The sequence below is a fragment of the Haliaeetus albicilla genome, chromosome 6 (assembly GCF_947461875.1).
Source record: "Haliaeetus albicilla chromosome 6, bHalAlb1.1, whole genome shotgun sequence".
NCBI classification, from domain to species: Eukaryota; Metazoa; Chordata; class Aves; order Accipitriformes; family Accipitridae; genus Haliaeetus; species Haliaeetus albicilla.
The window spans coordinates 32,416,033-32,441,190 of NC_091488.1; the positions used below are offsets into that span (position 1 = coordinate 32,416,033).

General features: G+C 40.6%; 1 protein-coding gene across 5 annotated transcripts in view; it reads left to right on the forward strand.

Annotated features, from left to right (window-relative positions):
• The first annotated feature begins 2,155 nt into the window (after positions 1-2,155).
• The window catches only part of GABRR3 (gamma-aminobutyric acid type A receptor subunit rho3), a 45,241-nt gene continuing 22,238 nt past the window's right edge, over positions 2,156-25,158 (forward strand). For 4 of the 5 annotated variants that reach the window (XR_011325075.1, XM_069785482.1, XM_009925332.2 and 1 more), the window contains exons 1-2: positions 14,185-14,684; positions 22,249-22,361. Coding sequence is in view for 4 of the 5 variants with exons in the window: in XM_069785482.1 (XP_069641583.1) it covers positions 14,557-14,684; positions 22,249-22,361 (241 nt within the window). In the remaining variant the exon portion in view is untranslated. Of the gene's footprint in view, positions 2,339-2,514; positions 2,650-14,184; positions 14,685-22,248; positions 22,362-25,158 lie in introns of those variants that run through there. The other variant, XM_069785479.1, reaches the window with a different exon arrangement.

A 25,158-nucleotide genomic window follows, 5' to 3' on the forward strand; every position in this document is an offset into this window, starting at 1 on the left:
AACCAATATCCCTGGTAGAACACCACCACTTTACCTTCTTTTTCTTTCTTTTTCTTTCTTTTTCTTTCTTTTTCTTTCTTCTTCTTTCTTCTTCTTTCTTCTTCTTTCTTCTTCTTTCTTCTTCTTTCTTCTTCTTTCTTCTTCTTCTTCTTCTTCTACATCTCTTCTTTTTTTTTTAAACCCTAGATCTAAGTAACTTAAAAACTGTTGTTATTTTGAAGGGTATTTATTTAACAATTCATTTCATGGTGGAAACCCCTTCATATCAGATACTTCTGAGGATAGGCTCTTCCATCAGCCCAGTTCAGTCTCCAGAAAACGCTTCTTCTTTTTGATGAAAGTTGTATTTTCTGTTTTTGAATAAACGTAAAAGTGCCTTTCTGTAACTCTTAATTCTGTAATCTTGCTGGAGGTATAAAATGGGATATAAGCAGAAATGTAATTAATTTTACTCTAGATGCTAGATTTAGGCAGTCATGTTGCAAGTGTGTTGACTTCAGCTAAGAGCTAAGTTTAACACATGAAGCACATCCGTTTGATGATGGCCTCCTCTTTGCCCTTCCCCTGCTGTTGGATTCACTACTGTCCTCTATGCTGGGGAGATGTATGTAAGCCCTGCCTGGCAGCGACAGCAGCGTGGCTTACCTCCACAGCGGGTGTTAAGGCAAGACAGCTATGATCCCCTCCCTGCCCATCCCCTGCAGCCAGGCTGCTGTTAGACGTGGATTAGGAAGCAAGTGCTCTGGCAAAGTATTTTCTTTGACAATGACAGAGAGGAGATGTTGCAGGAAGAGGGAAATCAGTTTCCCTTTTCAGAGTATTCTAATGAATGGCCAGCAATTTTTGCACAGTCTCACTTCCATGAGATGCTGAAGCTGGCCCAGAAGCCACAGCAGCAAGGACGCAGTGACAGCCCAGCCCCGGTGGCAAGGAGCTCGATGGCAGCTAATTTCCACTGCTCTGCCTGTGCTGAGCTCTGCCTGAGCTGCCAGGCTGCTCCTGGTAACCAGCCTCACTGGCAGTCTGCTCACAAATCTGTGTGTTTTGGGGTCTGCAGCATCAAAGTAGCTTTAGCTTGTCAGTCTGTAAGCCAGCAACAGATCTATAGATGAATGGACTGCAGGCTTCATGGGTCCATAGGCAATGACACTGAGGAAATAACATGCTGCAGGCAGCACTATGCTTAGCTCTGCCTGTCAGCTTCAATTTTAGCTCTTTAATTTCCTGTGGCTGCAAATGATGGTGAAGGGCTGTGCTATCATTTAAAGACTCTGCCTTATACTACATGGTTTTTTTGGAATGGAGATTGTAATTTTTTTATATCCATCCTTAGGATCTTGATCTGCTGCTGCTCCTTGACTAAAGTCTTCAGAAACTTTCCTACATTAAAAATAGTAATTTTTATTAAGATTTTTTTGTTATAGTCAAGGGGCTTTGAAGACCTGAAGAAAATCACTTGCCGCCTTCTAATCCAATAAATGTTGGGAGCCACTGTGGTTTACCTCTAAAATTCACTACTAAAGAAAAGAAATAGGAATTGTGTTGGGCCTGTCATATTTGATTGTACTGGGCATATGCATGTAGCTATTTAGATGAGGTGTGTTTGCATTTGTTCTCTTTCTCCTTACTGTCTGCTAATCAATCCATTGGGTTATGTAAAATAGATAAAGTGGAATCTTACATCTGTTGTGAAATGAAAGCCAGTGGCCAAAACGCTGGACGGCTATTTAGAGCGTTTTAAAGTCTACCCTGCCACCAGAAAGAGTAAAATGGATTTTTGATGAGCCCTTGTTTTTCTCTGGAATTTTTACATGAATAACAACTACTTTGTCTTCACATCAAAAAATCAGATGTTTTGACACTGAGTAAGCCATGCTGGAGATGATTCATGAGCTTTTACTTCAGTATGACTATTGTTGCATCCTGACTTGCACTTACCATTTGAATTTGAATTCTCCTAGCTGCATCATGGTAGAAATCATCCCTTTGTCTTGTGTAAGATCTTAGAAAAAGAGGGATATTCCAGTGTAATGAAAAAGCATTATTTTCAGTGATGACAAAGCCAATAATAACACCCTTACCTAATCCTTTTATATGCTTGGGAAGGTTTGCTGAGAGTTACAGCCTTTACTTGACTAGCTGTGTTCTGGGCAGGAGAAGATGAAAGTGGGAAATTGTCTTGTAAAAACACATAGAAACACATGTCCCCAAGAGAAAATTCAAGGCAAAGAGGATTTTCAAAGTGTAAACAAAGGCATGAATCATTGCCGATGGGTGTTAAGCTTCATGACTGCTTTTTACTTTCATTTGCATAGCTGCACTTTCAGGCTGACTCTAGGTGACTAGATACAATCTTTCTAAACCCTACATTTTCCTCCTGAACATGAGGCTCCATATCAGAGCATTGCTGATCTAGTGTTTAATGAGGAAAAATATTTAGCTGTTGTGATGTAACTGCCTACCTCACTCTTGCTGTAGTAGTAATACTTGTATTAATGCATATTTTTGTACCAGTTTTATACAGATTGGAATGAAGATCCTGCAGGATCAGGGCATTGACACAGAAGAGGTAGAAACTCTACGGACACCGAGCAGTGGATGTTTGCTGAATGCTTTCAACTACAAATATGATAAAGAATACAAAAGTAGGTATGTTCATTTAATGCTGCAGGACAGAAAGTAGCTTTTCGAACAGCTTTCCTTACAAAATGCTGAAAACACTGCAGGCTGCAGAAAGCAGATGGTTTAATAATTGACCCTGTCTCTCCGTTGCATTCAATCGTGATATGCTGGACTCTGTATCCTTTACACCATCCTTTTCTCTATTGCTGAACATCTTGACCTGCAGTCTGAAAAACAAAGAGGTAAAAGAAGGCTTGTGAAAAGCAGAAAAGAGAGAAATAGTTTTTCAGTGGAACAATTAGAATCAGTTTATTTTTCCCTGACATTTCACAAATTGTGATTTTAGAGCTCTGAATTTCTTGCCTCTTGTTCAGTTCTCTCTTGATGCAGTGGGATGAAGCTCACATGATGCAAATGGGGATGCTATCACGGGTATTTTCAGTGTGAGTTTTTAAACAGTTATGAATAAAAATCCCTTACTATTGCCATTGATGGGAGACACCCACATACCCAATAATCCATCAGATGTGGTGTGTTTGTGAGAAGTTGACGGGGCTGAGAGTTATGGGGTGTTGACTGAGGCTGCTGACTGTAACTCTGGAAGCCTGGGCATGTTTGAGAGTCTGCCTGCACTGGGACTGAGCGATACCTCCTGCTGCGGGAGGGTCACACTCTTCAGGAGTGATCAAGCCTGAGTGAGTTACACAATGGTGTGCACTGATAACAGCTTCATGTTGCCCTCCATGTGCTGAGCAAAGCTCCTTTGTTACAGAAAGTAAAAAATCCACTTCAGAAATATTGGAGAGGATTCCTAGCGAATCTTAGATGCTGAGTCCCTGAGCCTGTGAAACCCAATGCTTTGCTACAGGTTTTAATCAACTCAGTGTTTATTCAGAAAGAGGCATAAATCCAGTGCCCCTAAAAACTAACGAAATTTTTGACTAGGACTCAAGGTCAAGTCTCAGTTAGCTCGTACATCTGGAAATGTCTCAGCCAGAGTTTGCATGTACATTCCCCTATCCACACAGTATTAATCATACTCCTGCCATCCCAGCAGGGTGCCAGAGTATCTCCGCATTTCCCAAGCATAAATTTTTTTTCTTTCCCTTCATATTCTCCAAGTCCACACACTATGGACTGACCCCCACAGCTATACCTAGCAAGTTTATTACCTTCCTTTCTATGGCGTTTTCCTGAACGCTGTGGATCTAGAACAGGCTGTAATGTAATACTTGGCAGACTCACACTCACCGTAAAACAAAACTTTGTTTACTCTTGTTATTGGAAAAGCTTTTAAATGTGATCACTCAAGACCGACAAAGTAGAAGGCAAGCAAGAGTATTTAAAATTACTTATCTTCAAGTCATCCTGAATTTTTGCACTTGACAACTTTTGAAGTTTGAGGGCAAAATGCCTACTCTGTTGGCCCCCAAATTATTTCTTCATCAGTAAATCTGAAGTGTTTATTCCCACCATATATACCTTGACATTCCTGCTAATACTGGTGGCAGATAAAGGCCATTGCTGAGTCTCTAGGAATGCCTTGTGCTAAGGTGATGAGATTAAAAGTGAAAAAAGGACATGGGCTGTAAGGAGCCTCTTCCCCTTCTTTACATGTGCTACGGAGTAATGCCACCTGCATCAGGTCACAGATGTCAGTGCAGATGGTGTGATACCTTACATAATCTGGCAGAGGCCATACAATAGTAGGACACTTCGTCTGGGTCAGGTTATACAACAGAGGATGAGTTTGAGTCTGATGGCATGACCCAGCAGCCGGACTGGGGCCTGTGTCCCCTGTGTCCAATGTGAATTACAAGGATTCAGGGAAATTGGGACCTCTTGCAGTTAATAGATTAAAATACTTTACTTAAGCTCTCCAACACAAAGAATCACAAGTAAATAAAGAACAAAACAATGCACAAAGAATGACAGTAAAAGGTGGTGGCAGTGGCACGTTCAAGACAAGGAGGTATTTATCCCCAGGCTGGGTAATGATGCTGTGAAGCTCCCTGCTGCAGGCTTTTATGGATGCTGATGCTTTAGACAGGGTCTCTGTAGCCAGGAAGACCATTTCTGAGCAGACTCCCGTGTACTATCACTAACTGAAATACTCTTAATCTACATAAGGTAATTACACTATTATCAATACTAAATTACTGGTGGAGACGTGTGCTCATTTCTTACTAATGAACATCTTCACCTTTTTCTAGTGTTCTTATTTCCGATCACTCTGACTAAAGCCCATCTGTTCACCTACAGCTTTTTGTCATACTTTATGAAGCTGCTCCTTTTATTTCAATTTGAAATGATTTCTAACGGTCTTTCGTACCACATAACATACCAAGGTCTACTAAAGGAATTAAGATTAAATTAAGTCACCAGAGCCTATTTTATTGTTGTGCTAAGGGGTTGGAAATCATTCTCTGTAAGGAATGTCAGGGAAGCTGCTCTGGACAACCTGTGGTGAAAGTCTGCTGAAGAAAAGCAAACTGCTGAACATGGACTTGTAAACCGGGCTCCTCTTGGCCAAACCGGGACACCTGACTGGCCTCACAACCGCTTTTCCTTCCTGGTGCTGTCCCCTTCTCTTTTCATCAGCTTATACTTTCTGAAAATTCCCAGTTCAGACCACCTGCTGGCGTTCGTGCGGCTTTTGCCTCACATCGTGCTCCGGGGACGAGGACCCTCTCCCTCGGGTCTGCCGAAGAGCCGCCCTCCCCCTCCAGCAGGCTGCCCTCTCTCTGCCCCGCCTGCCACCAGCGGAGGCCATTTTCTCTCCCTCCCCGGCGCTTCTCGCCCCCCACGACCTTCCCCGCCGCAGCCGCGGGGGAGGAAGGCAGGCTGCGCAGCCGCCGGGCCGTGGCCCCCTCCCGCAAGCGCGGAGCCGCGAGGCCGCCGGCTGCCGCTGCCGTCGCCGCTGCCGTCGCCGCGGGGGTAGCGGGCTGCCGCGGCGCCGGAGACCCGCACCTGCGGGGGGGGGAGGGGGGGCCGCGGCGGCCGTTGGGCGCGGAGGAGGGGCGCGCGCCGCGGGCGCGGCTGGCGCTGCCATCTCGCGGCCGTTCGCCGGGAGCGACCGTTACTTCGCAACCGTCGTCTCTGTACCGGCGTTAGCCCCCACGCCCTCAAACGGCCAGCGCGCTCCTCTGGTGTCACGGCCACGGCGGGATGCCGTGTGCTCCGGCCATTTACCTTGTGGCCTCGAAAGAGAAAGCACTGCCTGAGGACACTTCTGGGGGAGAAAAAAAAGATACCCAGGCTTTTGCCAGGATGTTTCCAGAATGAGGAAAATACTTGAGAAATAGTGACCGACACTGGGTTTTTCCTCTGAAAAATAAAAGGGGGAGTAGGGGAGAGTTCGTCTATCTTGAGCCCCACATCAGCATCCAGTGGCGAGGAGGCAGAGCTGGAAGAGGGAACTACCTGTCGCTGCAGACTTCTCTGCAAGCTTTTTTGTCTGCCTCTCTGTCATTGTCTCTGTGCCTATCTTGTTGCCTCTCCCACATTTTATATGTACCTGTTTGTGAGTGAGTGACTGTACTACTCTTTATCCTGATGTCCATTCTTGTGTGTGTCTGTCATAATATTACATGCAAAATAATATCTGTGTGCTGATCTTGGGACATCCTTATACAGCTGTGAAGAGATACATCTTTGTGTCTGTCCTGGCTTTGAAAAGCTGATGCCTGGCTCTTTCTGTCTGTGGGCATCTGTCTGTCTCTCCTTTTGTGACAAGGCAGACGATGCTCTTAAGGAAACCATGTACACACATTCTGGTATCCTCCATAGCTATTCCTGCTCTTAAAGGCAATTACCGGATCAACATTGCTGCATTGAAGGCACCACAGCAGGGGTGATCGTGCAGTGAAGATGCTCCATTTTGTTTGTGATGTTAGCTATACTTTATGTGTCTTTTACAGATGGAATGCGGCATAGCTTGCAGCCCAAACGTTTGTATGGCATTATCTTTACGTTAACAGGGAAATCATGAACAGAAGAGCTAGAGCTTGGGCAAGGTCTCAGAAACTGGATTTGATTTAATGCACATTCTTATTAGCCTCACCTGTCAGTCACAGAAAGGTAACAGGCCTGCTGAATGCCTGCATCACCATATCTTTCAATAGACGCTGTGAGATACTTGGACAGGCGGGATGGACTCTCCCCGCTGAAAAGTGCGATCAGCAGTATCAGCACTCTTGTCATCTTGTGGGACAGCCTGGCTTGAGAGTCTAGTGACTGGGGGACTGAATTGCCAGTACATGGAAGTTTTCAGCGGACAGAATAAACCTTTTTCTCCTCCCACTTCCATCCTGGTTATGTCTGCCTTGATATACGGAATATGTATTGATGTTATGGGAGGGAAGAGTTCCTACTGGGAACAAACATTTTCATACATCGAGCAAATTTCAAACTAACCTTTGCTGCTGCTGTCCATCACTTAGCTTCTCTCTCCTTCAAGATTTTGTTAATAGCCAAGTGTCAAAAGAGTGTGTGAAAGAGAAATGGAAGAAACTCAACAGTAGCATTACTTGTAAATTCTCAAGGAAAATATTCTTGTACACTTAGATGCTTCCTCTTGGAACTATTGTTTCTGCAACACATCAACATGAATTTATTTATTTTTAACAGTTGCATCATTTCAAATGTTGCTTATTCCCTCTGTTTCTCTATGTGTCTCTGTCCTTTGCTCATTCACCTTGCAAGGCATCCAAGTATGCAGAAAAAAATGGTGGTTTTGCATTCATTGACAGGAAACATGAATTGTTCAAATGTTTATTGATTTAGAAATACCTTCTTTTGGCAGCCACTAGGAAATCAGAGGTTGTAAAACCTTAGAAGACCCAAATATGGGTACCCCCGGCTAAGTCTCAAGTATATAAAACTTAAGGATATACTTACTTAAGAATACAATTCAGGTAGTTAAAATCAGCTTCCCAGTTTGAAATGAGAACCTGCTCTGTGATGTTAACATATGTTTCTCTGGAAGTTATCAACAGGAAAGAAAAACCTGGGAAACAGCTACACTGAATTGTGCCTGATGGCTTCTGAAGCTGTTTTATGACCAACAGAGATCAGACTTTAATCAATAAATCTGTCTCTGTTTTGACTGCAAGATGAAAAAAAATTGCACTGCCAAAGCTGAAAGGCACATTTTTTTTCCACTATTCAACAATTTTTTTCTCCTCGTGTTCATTGGTGACAGAAAAGAAGTTTTGTAGAGATGCAATAGATTTCATAAATTAGTTCCCATCAGAGATATTGTTGACTCCTGGACAACAAACTGGGCACATTCTGATATCTCCTTTGTAGAAAATGCTTAATAAACATCAGTGTGGCAGCAGAAAAAGAGCAAACATAGTTGCTGAATTGTTTTGTTTCGGTCTGTGGAGGCAAATGAGCCAAAAGAACTTCAGATAGCAGTTAGGATCTGACTGGTAAGCACTGCTGAGAGACAGTGGTATTTGCCAGACTGCCAAGGAAGGGAAAAAAAAAAATGTGATGCAGTGTATATTGCTTTTCGGATTGAAGCACAGTGTTCAGGCCATACATATGGCAAACTAGCTTACTTCTTGGGGATACATGATGCTGGTGCTTACCCTCATTTTCTGTGAATTGCTCAGGCTTATGGGTCATCCCCTTGATCTTCCCTCGCTTGTGAAAGATGCTAAGAGATTTTTAAAGAAATATATCCTACAGACATAAAGCAGCAAATTCTAGAAATGCCTCCTATGAGGAGATGGACATAAATGCAGGAGCAGGGTAGCTGTGATCAACATGAGGTGTTGGAAAGGCAAAGTTTTCTGCCACTGAGTTTATGAGCAGTGTAAATCTATCTAGGAAGAATGTGGCTGCTTGTTTTTCTGGAGATCACCCTCAAGATGCAGATTGTTCCTTAACTAGAGGCAGTAAAACTGATTACTTTACTTTCAGAATTGCTGGTGTAGAAGCTAAGTAAAGGGATTTAGTGATGAAATTAATTCAGTGGTTGTTTTGTCTGAGACAATGATGAAAGATAAAGAATCCCCGATTTGGAGGCTCTGGAAATAGGGAATGCAAAGAATCAGGGAAGTGTGTGTTTTTTCTTTGTTGTTCATGTCACTTTTTCAAACCAAATATCTGATTGTACAAAAGTGTGCAGTTACCACAGTTCTAGAGCAAACAGAAGCCTGACTTTTGTAAATTGAAGGAAAAGCAGAAAAGACCCCTGTGTCAAACAGGCTCATCTGTTCAAGTCTGATATTAAAAGGCTGTTTATATGGGAAAATATGCCTGCCTTAGGTGGACTATGGTCTTGTCAGGATCCACCACTACAGTTTTAAAATATACCTTTGGATGAATAGGCAATGGATGAAGATAGTAAGAAATTGGACAAGCTTCAGGAGTGGGATTTAGTCTCCAGTCTTATGCCGTTTTAGCGCCGACTCTCCAGGCCACCAGCTGCTGCTCTCGAAAGCTGCAAACCTACAGGTCCCATGGCCTGTTTGTGAATGGATGTCTCGGGCGCCTGAGGAGACCTCATATAGGACAACAACTATATTCAGGCAATTGTTTAGCTGTCCTTTACTTCTTAATGAACTGTACTTTATCTTAATGAAACATAACAAATTATTGTTCTCTAATGAGAAGAAAAGGCAGACCACTAAAGTTACATTTGATTTCTAGAATTTTGGTCTCTCATCAGCATGTCTTGCTGACATGGCTGTGTATGGTTTTCAGAGTACTGATTTTAAGATATATTGACCACTCAGTTGCCAATGAAGCCAACTGGAAGCCAAATATTTTGTATTTCTCATAGCGGCTTCTGAATTCATCTTATTTCCTAATTATGCTTTAGAGTTTAGATTACAAATTTGAGATTTAGCTTTACTACTAATATGAATGTTTGAGGGGTTGGAATAGTGAAATAGCTTCAGATTCGGCTGGAGGAGCTGGAGGAGCTGTCAGAACAGAGAATTTCTTAGGAAAACATGCTCAAGACTGTGTGTTCAACATGCTAAAGCAGTTATGAGGTGAGCCAGACTTCACAGGGCATCATCAGAACCAAGACCAAACTCCTGGGCTCAGTCTGGATCCAGGTGATACGTATGTGCAGACCGTAGCTGCTAACTGTGCATCTATAGATGTTTGTTTTCATTCGTAGTAGGCTTTGTCTGGTGTCAGGAATGCTCCCTTTGATGATATGAGAATTCCGGAGACAGTGAGATGTTAAGAAAATATAAGAAACAATAAGTCCAGAACCATAATTTCACAGGAAATTTGTACTTGGGCTGCAAAAAAATTAATGTCCTATAAAAAGGAAAAGGAAAACAATTGGGATTTTCTCTTTACAGTAGAACTAAACACTCACTGGAAAACATTATGTGCTTACTTATTGCTTAGTATTGCTATTTTTTTGTATTGACTAGCAGAAATTAAGGGTACAGTTTCAAGGCTGGCTTAAGCCAGTCTAGCCATGTATCACCACAGAGAAGGGGCAGGTCCTCCCTCCCACACTGCTACCCGTTCCTCTAACAACTGGCTGAACAGGTGCTGATGGTGAAGCAAGGGTAGCAAGTACTAGTGCACTGCAGGGATGAAGGGGAGGACAGTGTTTCAGCAGTAGCCTGATAGTTCTGTTTAAGCTGGTTGTAAAACCCCAGGGTGAGAGTCCAACTCAGTAAGCACCATGCAAAAATCTTTCACACATTTTGAGTGGAGCTGTGGGTTTTGCTGGCTTTTGGATTCTTTTCTCTTTTAGTACTTCGCAGTCCTTAGTGCCCAGTTTGTTACCTCGGACTATTTGGGACAGCAATGAATGTTCACTTGCCTCCTCTACTAAGAGACTTGATAAAGAGCAGGACCATAAGAGCTGGGTCCTACTGCAACTGTTAAGTAAAGCACTTCATCTGTCCTGAGATCTGCAAACTGGAATCATAATGCTTAGTCTCTGCTTTCCTCTCACTTCATCTTGTTAGGAAATGTGAATGGATACCTTATTCTGGACACTTGGTTCACCATTTGTGTTAATATAAATAAGAAGGACAAAGTGTCCTTAATTCTGACTAGTGTATTTTTGCAAGTCACCACAATAAAAATGGTAAATGCTACGCACCGAGTCTGTTACCATAGAATAGCAAAATGCTGCCTATTCTTGTGCTGCAGTATTGCACTCACACTCTCACAGTCACTGCTCTGATTAATCTGCTTTCTATGATATGCTGGTTATTTATCAGAAACAAGTGTCTCTTAGGAGACTCTTAGGAATGTTTTTTTCCTTGTGTTTCATTCTCTGAATAGGAAAATAAAAAATACATGCCAGGTAAACCTATGCTCCCTGTTCCACATTGCATCTCTTCTCACTGCATCTAATTTACAGGTTGTTAAGTGCTAGTGTGCTATGGTGTTTCAGCTCCATATGTTTAAAATGGCCTTTAGATGTGCTCAGATTTTCTGCAAAATTGCAGCCTCTGAAACATCTTTTCATCCCTGGCATTTCTCTGTTCTTATTTTTATAATAGCTGTTGTCGATTTGCTTTGCTTTGTGATCTGTGGTGGAGAGGGGCCTGTAAATCCAGATTGTAATTACCTGAAACTGTGTTTGATTTTGCTCACTAAAAGAAGGCATCTTATTTTTTGATCCTACCTGGTGCATTTACCTTTGTTTCTTTTGCTTGCTTGGTTGTTTGTAAACTGTTCCAATGAGCTTATCCACTGTTACCATGCACTGGATTTGTCCTTGAAAGATAAGCATTACAACCTTTCAAATGGACTACAGAGAAGGGATAATTTTAAAGAAATATTTTAATGATAGCAAAGAGACAATGTTCTGTGTTTAAACACAAGGAACTATCCATGACTCACCCAATAGAAGTGTATTACCTTGTCTTTATTCTTCTGCAAAGATGGATCTTTTTAGAATTTATTACTGACAAATGCATAGAAGATTAACCTGTTTTCTTAATGGTAATTTATAACAATATTATAATCTGCTCTGTGTAATGCTCTCTTACCCAGAAGAAATGAAAACAACTCTAGTATGAAGAAACCCTATTGCTGTGGGTGACATCTAGTTGCCTTCACTGATATTACACAGCCGTTAATGGAAGTGTTCACCATTCCACTCTGCAGCAGTTCCCCCTGAAGACTTTGCATGTGTGGGCTGGACAATTAGTTTCTGGAAATACGCCATAGCCAAGGACAGAGGATAGTGCTTAGATTTTCAGTGTGCTTAGGCAAGGCCACTCAAGGTAATATTTAGTGTTGTGACATCAAAGGCATGAAGGTGGTGAAATATGTCAGTGCATCCAGCCCCCTTTTTTGACTGAAGCTGATTTTAGCGGGGGCAGTCACAGGAACATTGAACATGTTTTGGAAATCCTCCATGGAGCAGTCTTTTCAGCACCACAGCTTAGTGGTAAATTTCTTGCTACAGCCAGGAATAATAAAACAGCAGGGTGCTGATAGCTGAATGAAAACAACATCTAATTGCCTCTTTCTATGTTAAAGACTCTCCTCTTGGCTGATGTGCCTTCTGGAGGGAGGGACATCCATGCACAGCTTGGCCAGGGGCACACCTGTCATTCTGCAAAGCCAGCTTGTTTGTCTTTGTCATATCCCTGGAGCAGGGGTTCTAAGCACTCCCTTTTCCAGCTGGGAAACAAATACGCAAAGCAATTTTTACTTATTTATTTTTAATGGACTCTTTTGACTTCCTTGAGGTCAGCACACAAAGTCAACATATTTATGCATTAGCATGACATAATCTAACCTCAGGTCCCCTTCAGAGCTCTTGGTGGATAACCTCAGAACCTGGAACATCCTCTCCTTCCCCATTCCATGTCTCCTGCTTAGTGAGGATAACAGCTAGCAGTTTCAGCTAACGACCATGTTAACGTCTAAAATATGGCTTTCCCAAAAGTCTCTGGAAACAATATGGATGATTACTATTAGCAGAGAAGACAGTATACACATGTTGTTATTGCTTTGTAGTTGAGGAAAATGGTTGGAAATGAGTTAACACTGATGAATGTGCAGATAGCTGAATAGACAGAAACATGATTTGCTACTGTTGGGCCTGTGCTTGGGTGGGGAAAGAGGAGGATCCAAAGGCTCTTGGATATTTTCTTATATGTAATTTAATCAGGTGTGCTGATACTTTGATTAACTCCTTAGAGTTATTGTTTATTTTCCCTTTTCCACCCAAATGATAGTGCAAATTAATGGAACCTATTAAAGGTCTTATAGACTACAGTTTATGTTTACCTTCTCCAGAAACTCCACCCTGGGTATACACCAGAACTGCTGGAAGCACTATCTGACTATTCCTGGGTCAGGCTACAAATGATTTTCCATAAGTTTGCTGAACAGGAAAGGATTAAACTATGAACAATGTAGAATAAGATGAGTAATAGGCTTGAAAGCTTTTGCTCTAGACCACCAAGTTCAATCTAACACTGTTAAAGTTTTAAGCATGGTTGGGAAAGGATTTTTTATTTTATTTTTTTAAGTCACAGGCGGATAGCTGTTCAACTCCAAATGGAAAAAATCAGTGGGAATTAGCTGTCCTTTTGTAACCTCTTCCTGGAAATCATTTGCATCTGAGAATTACTTCTTAGCTCAGATGAAGTTAGTTGGGAATCTCAGGGAACTTCTGAGGAGGCAGATGCCCACACTACAGAATTATTATCCCAACGTGCTTGGGTGTTAACAGTCTCAGCAGACACAGTGTTAGGTTTGTTTGTCCTACTTAGGAAGAAGCCTACTGCTGGGAGACCTGAATTACTTCTACATCTGTTAGATAGGGGTTGGGTATTTCCATTTCCCTAACTTTCAATCTCATATCTCTAATTCTCTAGATAAAGAAAAATAAACATGTGCTGTTGATTTTGATAATTACTGAACTTCCTGATGGCTTGAAAAGGATATATTTGACTGTGTCAGCTAAGAACGTGTGTCCAGTATTGCCCAGTTTTAAGACCACAAGAAATCTTACCACCTTTTATAGGAGAAGCAGGCATGCTCAGGTTATTGGTTAAGCAACATTTTGTTAACAAAATGTTTTGCAATTCAATCTGCTGTTGAACAGGCAGGGTAGGCCAAATGAAATAAAGATAAAATTAGGGGTGGTGGAAGGATACTGAATCTTAGACATGCACATACCTTGTAAATTTAGGGTAAATAAAATAGATAGCTGCAGAGCTTAGTAAAAGAAAAAAAGGGGAAAAAAAGAGATTGTTGGTATTTCCAAATGTTATTGGAGAATATTGAAACAAGACTTTATTTTTAGTTTGGACTTGTTCCATGATATAGTGCTGTCCAAAAGTAGTTCTGTATCGACACACAAAATGCTTGCTACTGCAGATCACAGAAACAGAAATTATATTAATGGTTGGGAAGACAATACAATGCAGTCAGTTAATGAAAGAGCTTGATCTGTACAAAAAATTATTTTGAGCAGTTACACACATATATAGAAAGCAAGATTAATTTACAGACCTTTGTCATTAAAGCAGATTTTTGTATGGTTTTGTGTGGGATTTAAGGGGGATTAAATGTTTGACATCACTTTGCCTGCACAGGCTATGTTGAAGAGGTTACTGAGCGGGTGATGGAGAATTCAAATATGCGCCTATGCTGAAAGAATGGAAGCAATGGATCAGACTGCAGCCTGGCCAAATGAATTGCTGTATCTACTACATTTCTAAAAGCAAGGTGCTTCTGGTTTGGCAGCAGATGCCGCAGGGATGTAGAGCTGAAGGAATTTTTATGATTTGCCAAAATATGAGGGGAACTCAGCGAGGACTTCAGAACTGGGATGCCCCTGCCTTCTGTCTTCAGTGATGCCTTGCTTCACGTGCATCCTTTGTATGCTATGCTGTTTCTAAACAGTAAAAACACTAAGAGTAAGTCAGCAAGGTGGATTGGCTGATCAGGTGCATTTCTCTTTTGGAAGAGATGGTCCTGTTCATAAAACTTCTGTTCCTCATCTGTCTGTGGCCAACAGCAGTGCTACACAGTTCTCAAAGGCAGCATCACCACCTTCATCATCAGCAACAATTCTCATTCTTAAGAAAGCATAACAGGTAAGCAATATACTTTCTCAGCCTATGTTCATCTGATAAACTTCATGCTGTCAGCAACCTTTCAATGCACCCTTTTTGTTCACTGTCCGTTTTGCCAGTTTCTGGATCTGTAGTTTGCATAGTATTGGTAGGGTGTTCCCAAAACAGAAATGGTGAACTGTTAATTAATTTTGCATAACCAGACATTTCATATTGTGATTTCATGAATGCTTCATATATATGCAGGTATGTACATGCTCACACCCACACACAGCTCTTTTAACTTGTGTGATACTAGGCTACTATTGTGATGTACCAAGTATTCTTGCCCTCTCACTCCCATTAAAAGAAGCAGAAATGTCTTCCAAAGTTCTATGCCAATGTTATAAAATGACTTCCTTTACCTAAATAGCAGAGTAGCTACACTATCAGCATACAGAAGACATCTTTATGGCACTAAATGAGGTGAATTGTTCCTTATTTGTAGTGATGACAAAGTGTCTTCCCTTTCTGGAATATACTTATGCTTTTAGGCGTTGAAGATTGTCTCTGTTCTTAGTCTTTCCAATCAAGTGGCTGGTTTAAAATGCGTAATGATACAAAGGTTTTTACATGTAAGTTTCTGTGCAAAGTGTTAGTGCTTTTTCCCACAAATGCAATTTCACATCTGCCATGTGAAGTCTCTGAATGTGTTTCCAGATTAATCTAATAGTATGTGAACAGACCAATGACTGCCAGTGACAATCCAAGCAAAATCTCTCTTTGTTGGGAGGTAGGAGAAATTGTAATAAGTAGCTCCATTTAAGGAAGTAGAAGGGATACAACTGTTACATTTTTCTGTGTACTTGACCCCCTATTAAAATGAGCAGGGGACCTCATAGTTTATTCATACAATATCACACAGTGAGGAAAAGTAACATACATGGACTCCTCTGATGTGTTTGAGCTGTTTTTTTCAAGTTACATGCTTTGTAGCAGGTGTACAGCTGTTTACCCTCCATATCACTTCTTATGTGATAATCCAGCAACGACATATCTCTGAATCCCTACATGTTGTGACAAAATCACATTTAAGCAATGCAAAGCAACAGAACATATCCCAGTGACACAATGGAGGTCCCTGGAGATGCTATATCACTCAGTACGTCTGGATTTTAATTCAAGGTCACAGGTTCAAGTTTGGTCTAAGCCAAAAGCTCATTAAAAGAATGGCTCTTCAGCAGACTGTTTCAAACTTACTGACAGTTTTGGAGTGAGTGCTGGTGCACGATTATTTGTCATAACAAAACAAAATAAACAGAAATAGCCCTAATATCAACATAAGGTCTAATCTGATGCTTTGCTAGTCTGAGGAAGCAGTTAAGAATCAAATGGAAACACAACAAAATATCTTCTTATTGCTGTAGTGGTAAGAAAGGTCTATTTTAAACTCAGCTGATACAATTTTGTCAGTGGTGAAAGGGAAGCATATGCTACTGTTGTCTGCATTTATCCTGTTCTGCAATAGCTGAGAGGAGTTGCTGCATCACTGACATAAAAATCACAGAGCAGGAGAGAAGCCTGGTGGTAGGAGACAGCATATTTTGTGGCATTCTGCTAGACATCCTTTGCTGATCTGTTGCCACAGAACACCAGTAACAATACTAGCACAGTGTCCTCTCCATCTTCACAGATCTTTACTAATACATACAAACGGATCCATACAACAATCCTGTGAGACAGGCAGAAGTGTGTTAACAGAAAGGAAGACTAGGAACAAGGAGGAATGCCAGGACTGTATTCTCAGCTGATGCTGACTGGTATAGTGGTTTTCTTTACACAAGGCAATCCTTTGGCCTTCCATGTCTTCATTTCCTAGGTCCTAGTGATTTGGAACTGGGAAGAAGACTGCAGAATCGGAGCCACAGAAGATCTGAAAGCTTAACAGCTGCAAATCAGCTTTTCTGTGGAAAGGATCCAAATACATTTAATTTCTCTTTGTTTGATTCTGTAGTTTTGTTCTAAAGGCAGCATTATCCTCCAGTACATTGCAACAGTGTCTGACTTTCCACCAGCCTCTTTTTCTTTCTGGGGAAAAACCTTTCAGCCAGCACTAGGGTTATTAGGGACACAGCTGACAGATGGCCTTGGTTAAATGGGTGGCCTTTTAAAAAGAATCCCATGTGAAAATGTTACTTAACCTACAAGTTCCACTGTTTTAATAGAGTAACCCAATTCTCCCTCCAAAGCTATTTGTCTGCATTCTCTTGTAAAGAAGATTTTAAAGCATTAACCAAAAGTACATGAGAAAGAGATTATTCTCATGGTCCATTTCCTACAGCAAAGAACAAAACATTTGACTGTCAAAATATTAGGCTTTTTGACAGTACATGTTGCTGATGTTACTGAACACTTAGAAATGCATTTTTATGTGAAAGAGAGAGAATTGTACAATTTTGATTGTTACATTTGTCTGGGCTTCAAGATTTGATAAATGTGTTAAAATGTTTAAGAGATCACACTGCTGTGTAACTCCACAGCCTCTCCTGGGAATAAGATTTCTGTAACTCCTACCTTTTGGATACCTTTGTTTTGGTAGTAGCTAGAGTATCTTGGGGACGCAGCACTGGAAAGAAGTTTATGGTCCTTAAATCTAGGGTATTCTTTTAATGAAAAGGGTCCTTCATAGTATTCTTTTCATAAACTTACCTAGTTTCATTTTGAATATGATGAGAATTTTTTTTCCCCACTACCCCCATACTGTAGCAATAAAGGAAGTATGGTATCTTGGATACTAAATTAGTGTGACTGAAACCAAAACCTCTCCTAACTATCCTTCCTAAAACATGAGTTTCAGATTTTTCAAAATCTGTCATGCTGAGGATAGTGCTGGAAATGTGTTAATATCTTCCTGAATACCCAGAGTGCTTCAGCCTTCCTCCAGTCTCCTACCAAGAACTTTTACCATATCATTAGTTATGCAGGGCATTAAAACAGAAGAACAGCCATGCAGGATCTTACCAAAGGTCCGTGTATGGTAGTGAGGTAGTGATGTGTTTCCAACAAGGGCTGCAAGCACAAGTTTGGAAGAATAAGGACAGGGCAAGCAAGTCAGGTATTTCCCCCTAATACTCCCACCCATATCAAGTCACCAAATTTCCCTCAGAGACTTCCTGTGTTGGATGTAATTTCTGCAGATTTAGTGACCTTCAGTGGATTTCTTTTCCATGAACTTGGAATTGGAAATTCCTCCTTGAACCAGCATAAACTTTTAATAACCTGGTAAAAGACAACCAGATGGGATGCTAACAACATCAATCCCATGAATGCCGCTTGTTATGGAACTACACTGATGGCATTATGTGGTTAAATGGTTTAACCAAAACCAATCCAAGTACCCTTGAGCAGACCTTTGACCTTTCATTCGCTATTAGATATTTAAGGTTAGGTAGGAGCAGCTAAATTTGTCTTTAAAAGCCTACCACATATTTGTCCATTGTTAAAGAATTCTGAATTAGTTGCTTTGGTTTTGTAGGCAGTAACTAACTGCTCTTTGAGAGCTCTGTCAGATACCAAGGCATCGAGCCATGAGTCCATATAACAGTATTAGGTAGTGAAGTGTCCAAAGAGTATATCTCACTTTTTTTTCATCCAAAGAGCTAGTGCTTCCATTAACTTCCTATATAAGTACCAGCAGGGGTGTCTTTCCTATGTGATCTGAAACACTTCAAGTGCTTTTTATGACCTCTGTCAGAATTTAATTATAGATTACTATTTCATTTGCATAATATAAAATGTTGCCTGGAATACAGCTGTGGAAAGCAGAGCTATTATAACTGGAAGCAGTAATTTCTTGAGCATGTGCCTCACTGAGACCAACAAACTTGTATTTTTCATTGCCCAGGTCTATGCCAATACCAAGCCATCTGTCAGAGTTCCTTTTATTACTACTACTCCACGTAGGTAAAGAGAGATTTCCTTTCCTTAGGTGCATGTATCTGCTGATACATGCATCTGCTGATGATTTCACAAAAATTTCTTCACTGAAGCGGTTGTCAAGTATTGGAACAGGCTGCCCAGGGAAGTGGTGGAGTCACCATCCCTGGAGGTATTTGAAAGATGTGTAGATGTGGTGTTTAGGGACATGGCTTAGTGGTAGACTTGGCAGTGTTAAGTTAATGGTTGGACTTGATGATCTTAAAGGTCTTTCCGAACCTAAATGATTCTATGATTCTGTGAATCTCTGTGGACTTTCATCTCAAACACCACAGCCTGACATCTGCCATACAATGAATGTGCAGAATCAATGACTGCATTTAGACTCCTAGATTATGGTGTGCTGGCCAAAGCTGTGTGATAGAGAGACCAGGGTGCCAGGCCACCGAAATATAATCTGTGTCTTTGCTATGCTTTTATGAGAATGAAAAGTATATCTTGACTGACCTCAGGAAGCTTTTCTGAGACCTAGGATAGTTACATCTGTCTCTTCCGCTTTTTAATGGAACTGGCACCATGGGAAGAAGCACTCAAGAAAACATCTGCTGATGGTTTCACAATGCTGTAGTGCTGATCAATAGCTAGATATGGGTCTAGGATTTCTTGGGAGTTAAACAAATACATGCAATTCCCTTTGAATCATCAGTTAAATAACTGTAATGCTGCAGTGAGGACAATTTAATACTATAACTCTTAGCCAAGGAGCAACATCTGGATTCCACATGCTGATGTTAAAGGAATATCTGCTGGAGAACACTTCTTAGCTTTGTGTGGGGGAAGGAGTCAAGAAGGAGAAAAAAATCTGAAGCAGAAGTGTATTATTTTTAATTATTTTAGAAATTTTTATGGAATTTTTCTAAGTTTTGGTACATTTACACACACAATGTTACCAGTGTCCATGAATTTAATTCCAAGTACCATGAGCATATATCTCTGCTTGTAAGCCTATTTTCCTTTACAATAAAAAAATACATTCTGCCAAAGGAAGGTATTGAAGAAAAGATGTGGCATGTTTGTAACAAAAGTGCTATTCTGACCCATGCAAGATCTTGCCTAGCTTGAACAACCACTTCTGATAGCAGCTAGAAATAATTATAGATACTCCACCATTTGTATATAAAACAAGAGCTTGAAGAGGCTGTTCAAGTAAGTGGGTACAAAAGATGCTTTTCATATAGGCAGCATTTCTGTTTATTTTGTCCTCATCCAGGAAAACAGAAGGAATATCAAAATCCCATAACATCTCTTCTCAGTGGCTCATTAAGAAAAAAAATCCTGCCCTGGTAGCTTATGTTTTGCCTCTCACGACTAAGGAAAGTCATCCTCAGTCACAGACCTGCTTCTAGTAAGAAGCTGTAATAGAAGTATCATAGCTTTAGCCTGCTTCTTCCAGTGAAATAACCGGAGCATCAAACAGATATTTTCCTTGGCACATCCAACAACAAATAACCCAATGCTTCTAAACTGTATTAGCTGTGCCATGGCATTATGAACATAATTAATCATTGTCTCTTATACTGGTTCCCAAGCAGCAGAATTTCCTCGTATACCTATTGAAGAGCATTGTAGGTGTTCAGTTCTACTGCCCATTCTACTCTGATACAGGCTTTCTCTGTGGTGATTTTAATTCTCTGAAGCATGGGGTCTCATTTTAGCATCCACATAATTTTCACACTTAGGAAACTAAAGTCTGTATTTGAAATGCCTGATAGGCGTTCTGATTGCTCTGATAATTTGGTTCAGACAACACTGCCAGAGACATTCAAGAATACTAAGGAAAATTAACTTGTTCAAGCCCAACAGTTCTGAATAGCCCAGGAGCCACCTCAGCATTTCTGTAACATAGCATTTTAAAAAGTAATTTCTTAGGCTTCGTTATTAAGAAAAAAGGGGGGAATGGAGAAAAAAAAATAAGTAAATACAGGTGCATACCTTATCCTAAGGTATTCCGTACCTTGTCTTAAGCAGTGTTTGACCACAGGGCAAATCTTCAGAACAGATTTCTATCATTCAGACTAAAGTAATAATTAGAGTTGCTGGCAGCAAAGTCCAAGAGAATCACAGAAGGCTTGAAAGAAATTATGTCTAGGGAGAGACCTTTGCCTGTGGCAAGGCAGCTGTATTTAAGTCATTTCTACAGATGTATGTCTAACCTGTTCTTAAATAGCCCGAGTGGAAGGAGTCTCAAAACTCACCCAAGCAATATGTTCCCATGTTTCACTGTTCTTGCCATAAGAAGGGTGTTCCTAATGTGTGCCATAGATCTCCCTTGTTGCCACTGCTTATCCCACTGGGGAGTGGACACGGAGCAAAGGGCCCTGTAAAAGCTCATGATGAGTTCTGAAGACTGTGATGTGTTCCCTCAGACGTCTTCTTCTAAATTAAGCTACACAAGTTCTTACTATCTTCCCGTGCCTTTCCTGAAATGGGGGCCCAAAGCTAGGCATAATTCTGCAGCTAAGGTATGGCTAGTTCTGTTATTACTTGGGGCCAGCCACTTAAAGCAGGACATGCAAGGAGGAGTGGAAACTTAAGGAGACACCGTAGCATTTTCCTTATAGCAGAACCAAATAATGTAATGGATTCTTTCTAAAGCCTGTGTACCCCAGCTACCAGATCTGACTGTAGATCTTGTCTGTGTTTCAACCCAATACCTTTGTGACATGGGCATATACCAGATCCCTTTGTTGTCTGTGCCATTGTTTCAGTTTATAGGATAAATGGAAAAGGAGTCTGCATTGTGATGAGCATCTGCTGTTCATTTTAAATGCAGGCTCAGCACATGAAATTTCCATCTCGAGAACTTGAGTCCATTCTTAGGCATGTGAATTTCCCAGTGGAGTTTGCAATGTTGTGCAGTACATTGTGTGAAGGGAAGAAAGTTAGGAACAGTCACCAGAAAGAAGTACAGAATTCATGGCATCCTGCTTTGAGCACAGGTTCATCTGTGTTGCCTTGGTGCTACGCAGAAACTCAGTTATGTGTGGCATGGAGATAAATGCAGAGACAGGACTCGATGCAAAGAAATGCTGCATGTCTGAGCAGCAAATAAGGGGATGAGCTAACAAATAGCTTGGCCAAATCTGAGTGACATTTAAGAGGATCTTAAAAACCAAGTCCCTAGATCCAGGACCATCAGTTTCTCAGTCCATTCTCATATTGACTCATTTGAGCTCCTAGGGAAAAAAAAGATGTATAATAAAAAGTATAATTGTCTTTGTAATATGGATAATGGATGAGGTGCTTTAAAACCATGGATATATGATGTTATTTCCAAGTCTGAGTTGCAAGTGGTTATGTGAATAGTAACATTTTTTTCAAACAGCTATAATCTCGTATATAATGATAGATACAATCTCTGAGGGGAACAGAAGAAGAGCTAGATAATCTTCCTGGGACTTTTTATATAGAATTGGTGTTCCTCATAGACCTGAGCACCCTCATACCTGATTTCCCTACCTTTTCCAATATATTTTTCTCCAATTTTATTAGCACAGTTGTTTCCCTTATCATACCAGATTCAACTGGTCCCTGCTTCATTTAACTAGCATTCTGAATGTCAGGCAGAAAAAAAAAAAGTTTCTTACATTTATTTTTTTTTTAAACGTAGCAAACGAGAACTTAAAATGAGGAAACTTGACAGCACAAAAGTACGGCCACTTAAATCTGAGCAGCTTCTTCGCATAGAGGACCATGACTTTGCACTGAGACCTGGATTTGGAGGTAAGCAGCACATGCCTGCGCTGTGCTGGTTAATAGTTTATCCTCTCTCTGGAAGTTCACTTAAACTCTGTCCAGCAGTGTCACTTAAAATTGAATGACAGACTTAATTGCAGCTCACCTGTTTTGTTGTACTCCAGGAAATAAAGAAGAAATCCAGAAATACTTGAAGGCAAGGGGCTTTTTTGTGTTTAGCGTATCAATAGGAGAAACTGTTCGAATTGTCTCCTTTTAAGAACTAATTAAAAAAAATATTATTAGACTAAGATTCTGTGATTTAAGTATTCCTGTAAACTGTATAGTCTAGTAGCAATTAGCAAATTACTTGGTCATCAAATTTGTTTTGAGAGATTGAAATGAACCATCAATATCTAAATCTGTTTGCTCTGTACAAAATTAAAAAACTACCCACAGGCCTTCAGTTTATTACCATGTTGTTTTTGTGTTGTTGGGCACTATGATGATTATTTCTTCTTTTAAGTAAATTGCATGTGGATAAAGGGAGTATTCAATGGGATGTTCACAGTTTGGATTCAATTTTGACTCTCCTTCATGAAAGGTAAAAGGAGGAAGCTGCCCCACTAATATTGTCTGAGCCTTTGAGTCACCAGTTTCATGTTCATGATTCATGAAAATAGACTGAACTGCTCTGGATTATGAACCCAAAATAAAATATATGAGGACCAATAATCAGCTGTGTAAATGAACATAAATCTGGGAGGCTAACCGAAGTCTGTGGAGCTATTCTTGTTGACACCAGCTGCTGGGACCTGGGGCCTGGCAAACATACCAGGAGGGAGACCTGGGGTAAGAAGAGCCTCTTTGGGTGCACTGGGAGGATGCGAAAGGGTTTCTTGTTACCCTAGAAATTCTGTCTTGTCAGAGAGCAAAAATCTTGCCTGATTTTGAACAATAGTTGAGATACATCTCTTTCTTGACAACAAAAGCTAGGATTACCTCTTGCCTAATACCTGTCTAGTCTAATATCTTTTAGTCTGGACATCTTGTTACCACCTGATTTGCCACATAAGGAATTTAAGTTTTTGAGAATGTCATCTCAGAAAGGAAGTAGCATTGCCATGAAAGCAAACAACAGTTTGGGATGTACTTTATTGCTGGATCATCCCAGAAAGCAATACTTATGATGTCCATAAAAGCAGCTTTCAGAATATACTCTGTGATCTGGCAGTTGTAATTTTCCACAGGCAGTGAGGATTTTTTTGCACCCAGCAAATCTGTACCAGGCTTTTTCCCCTTCTCCTTTTTTTTTTTCAAATGACTAATCATATTGCCCATTCAATTCCTGTTGAAGCCAGCTGTAGTTTTTCCACTGACTTCATTGCACAGGCCTCTCAATAATCACATTGCCATGGGTATGATTTCAGCTGTACTCCTGTCTTTCAGAAATAGCTTTCAGCAGAAGAGTGCATCAGCTTTGCTTCTCTTCTGTCATCCACATGCCATAGTGGCATGGGAGGCACTTTTTTCAGTCACATCCAATAATTCACACGCTTCCAAATTTTCAGAACTCTCTTAATATGTGGATTACTTATGCATGAAGCTCTCTAAGACTAAAACATAGATCCATTAACATTTTTACAGCACACAGTGAAAAAAATCTTAGCAAAATGAATGCCGATCCCAAATTTATACTCCATTTTTCCTATCTTACCATTGATTTCCGTGATGTTACAGTAGTAGAGAATGGTTTGTTCTTCACAAGAGGTAAGTTAATTAGGCAGCAGCAGAGAGTACACAAGTGTGACCTCATCAGAGGACAAAACTCACCAACTGAAACATGAATCTGAATAACATACCCAGAATTATTGTATGACAGCAGAGACAGAGTATGGGTTTCTCTGAAGAATGCTGATGACTAAGTGTGCAGCAGAAGGAAACCTAACTAGAAGAGAAGGTGAAATTAGAGATACCATTGCTACATTCATTGTCACAGCAGTCATAACGTAGCCCTGAACTGCATAAATACTTATAACATGGGCTTTATGTATTTAAAGCAGGTGAAATTTTGGGTTTGTTTTTATCAAATGTAATGAAGCATTTCAGTACTGTGATTCATGAAGGGCTTGTATCTGTCACATGCCACAGTCCATGATTGATTCAAGTCAGCACAATGCATCAATTCACAATACTGATAGAAGAAAAAAGAACCACGTCAAAACAGCTTGGTGAAAAACAAGTATTTTAAAATTTTTCTTTACCTTTAGAAAAGGGACAATATTTTGCCTTCTCCTATACCCCGTTGTGATTTTCTGGGTATGTCAGGGAGTGGGAATGATAGATTTTGCTAATCTGGCTCTACTGTGCCCCTTTCCCTGAGAAGGTCAATCATCCTTTGCACCAGTTTGGGAGAAAAAGCAGCTGGAAAATTCATGCTGTGTTGAACCTGCTGGAGATCCCTCAGTTCAGGGAACTCTTAAATCTAAATCTGGCTTGCTTGATTTCATTTGGCCCCACACATACAAAGTAAATGAGGCAGACTACAGGACCCAGAGTTTTTACTATTTATAATTAAGTAGCAAAGGAAAAAACAGAGAAAGCACATGCTGAATTTGATTTGTAAACTGAGCAAACATGCACGGGAAAAAAACCTGGGGGAAATGAACATAGAATTGTTGGATTCTGATGCTACCAGCTGCATTGTTACTGGAAATAATTGTGACTTTGCTCACATGACTGGTTGCTTTCTCATGAAAGTATATCATTGCTCTGTGGAGGTAAGAGATCCTTTTTTTGACCAAATGGACACAACTCTGGTGTCATTTCTATGAGTGTATTTTGG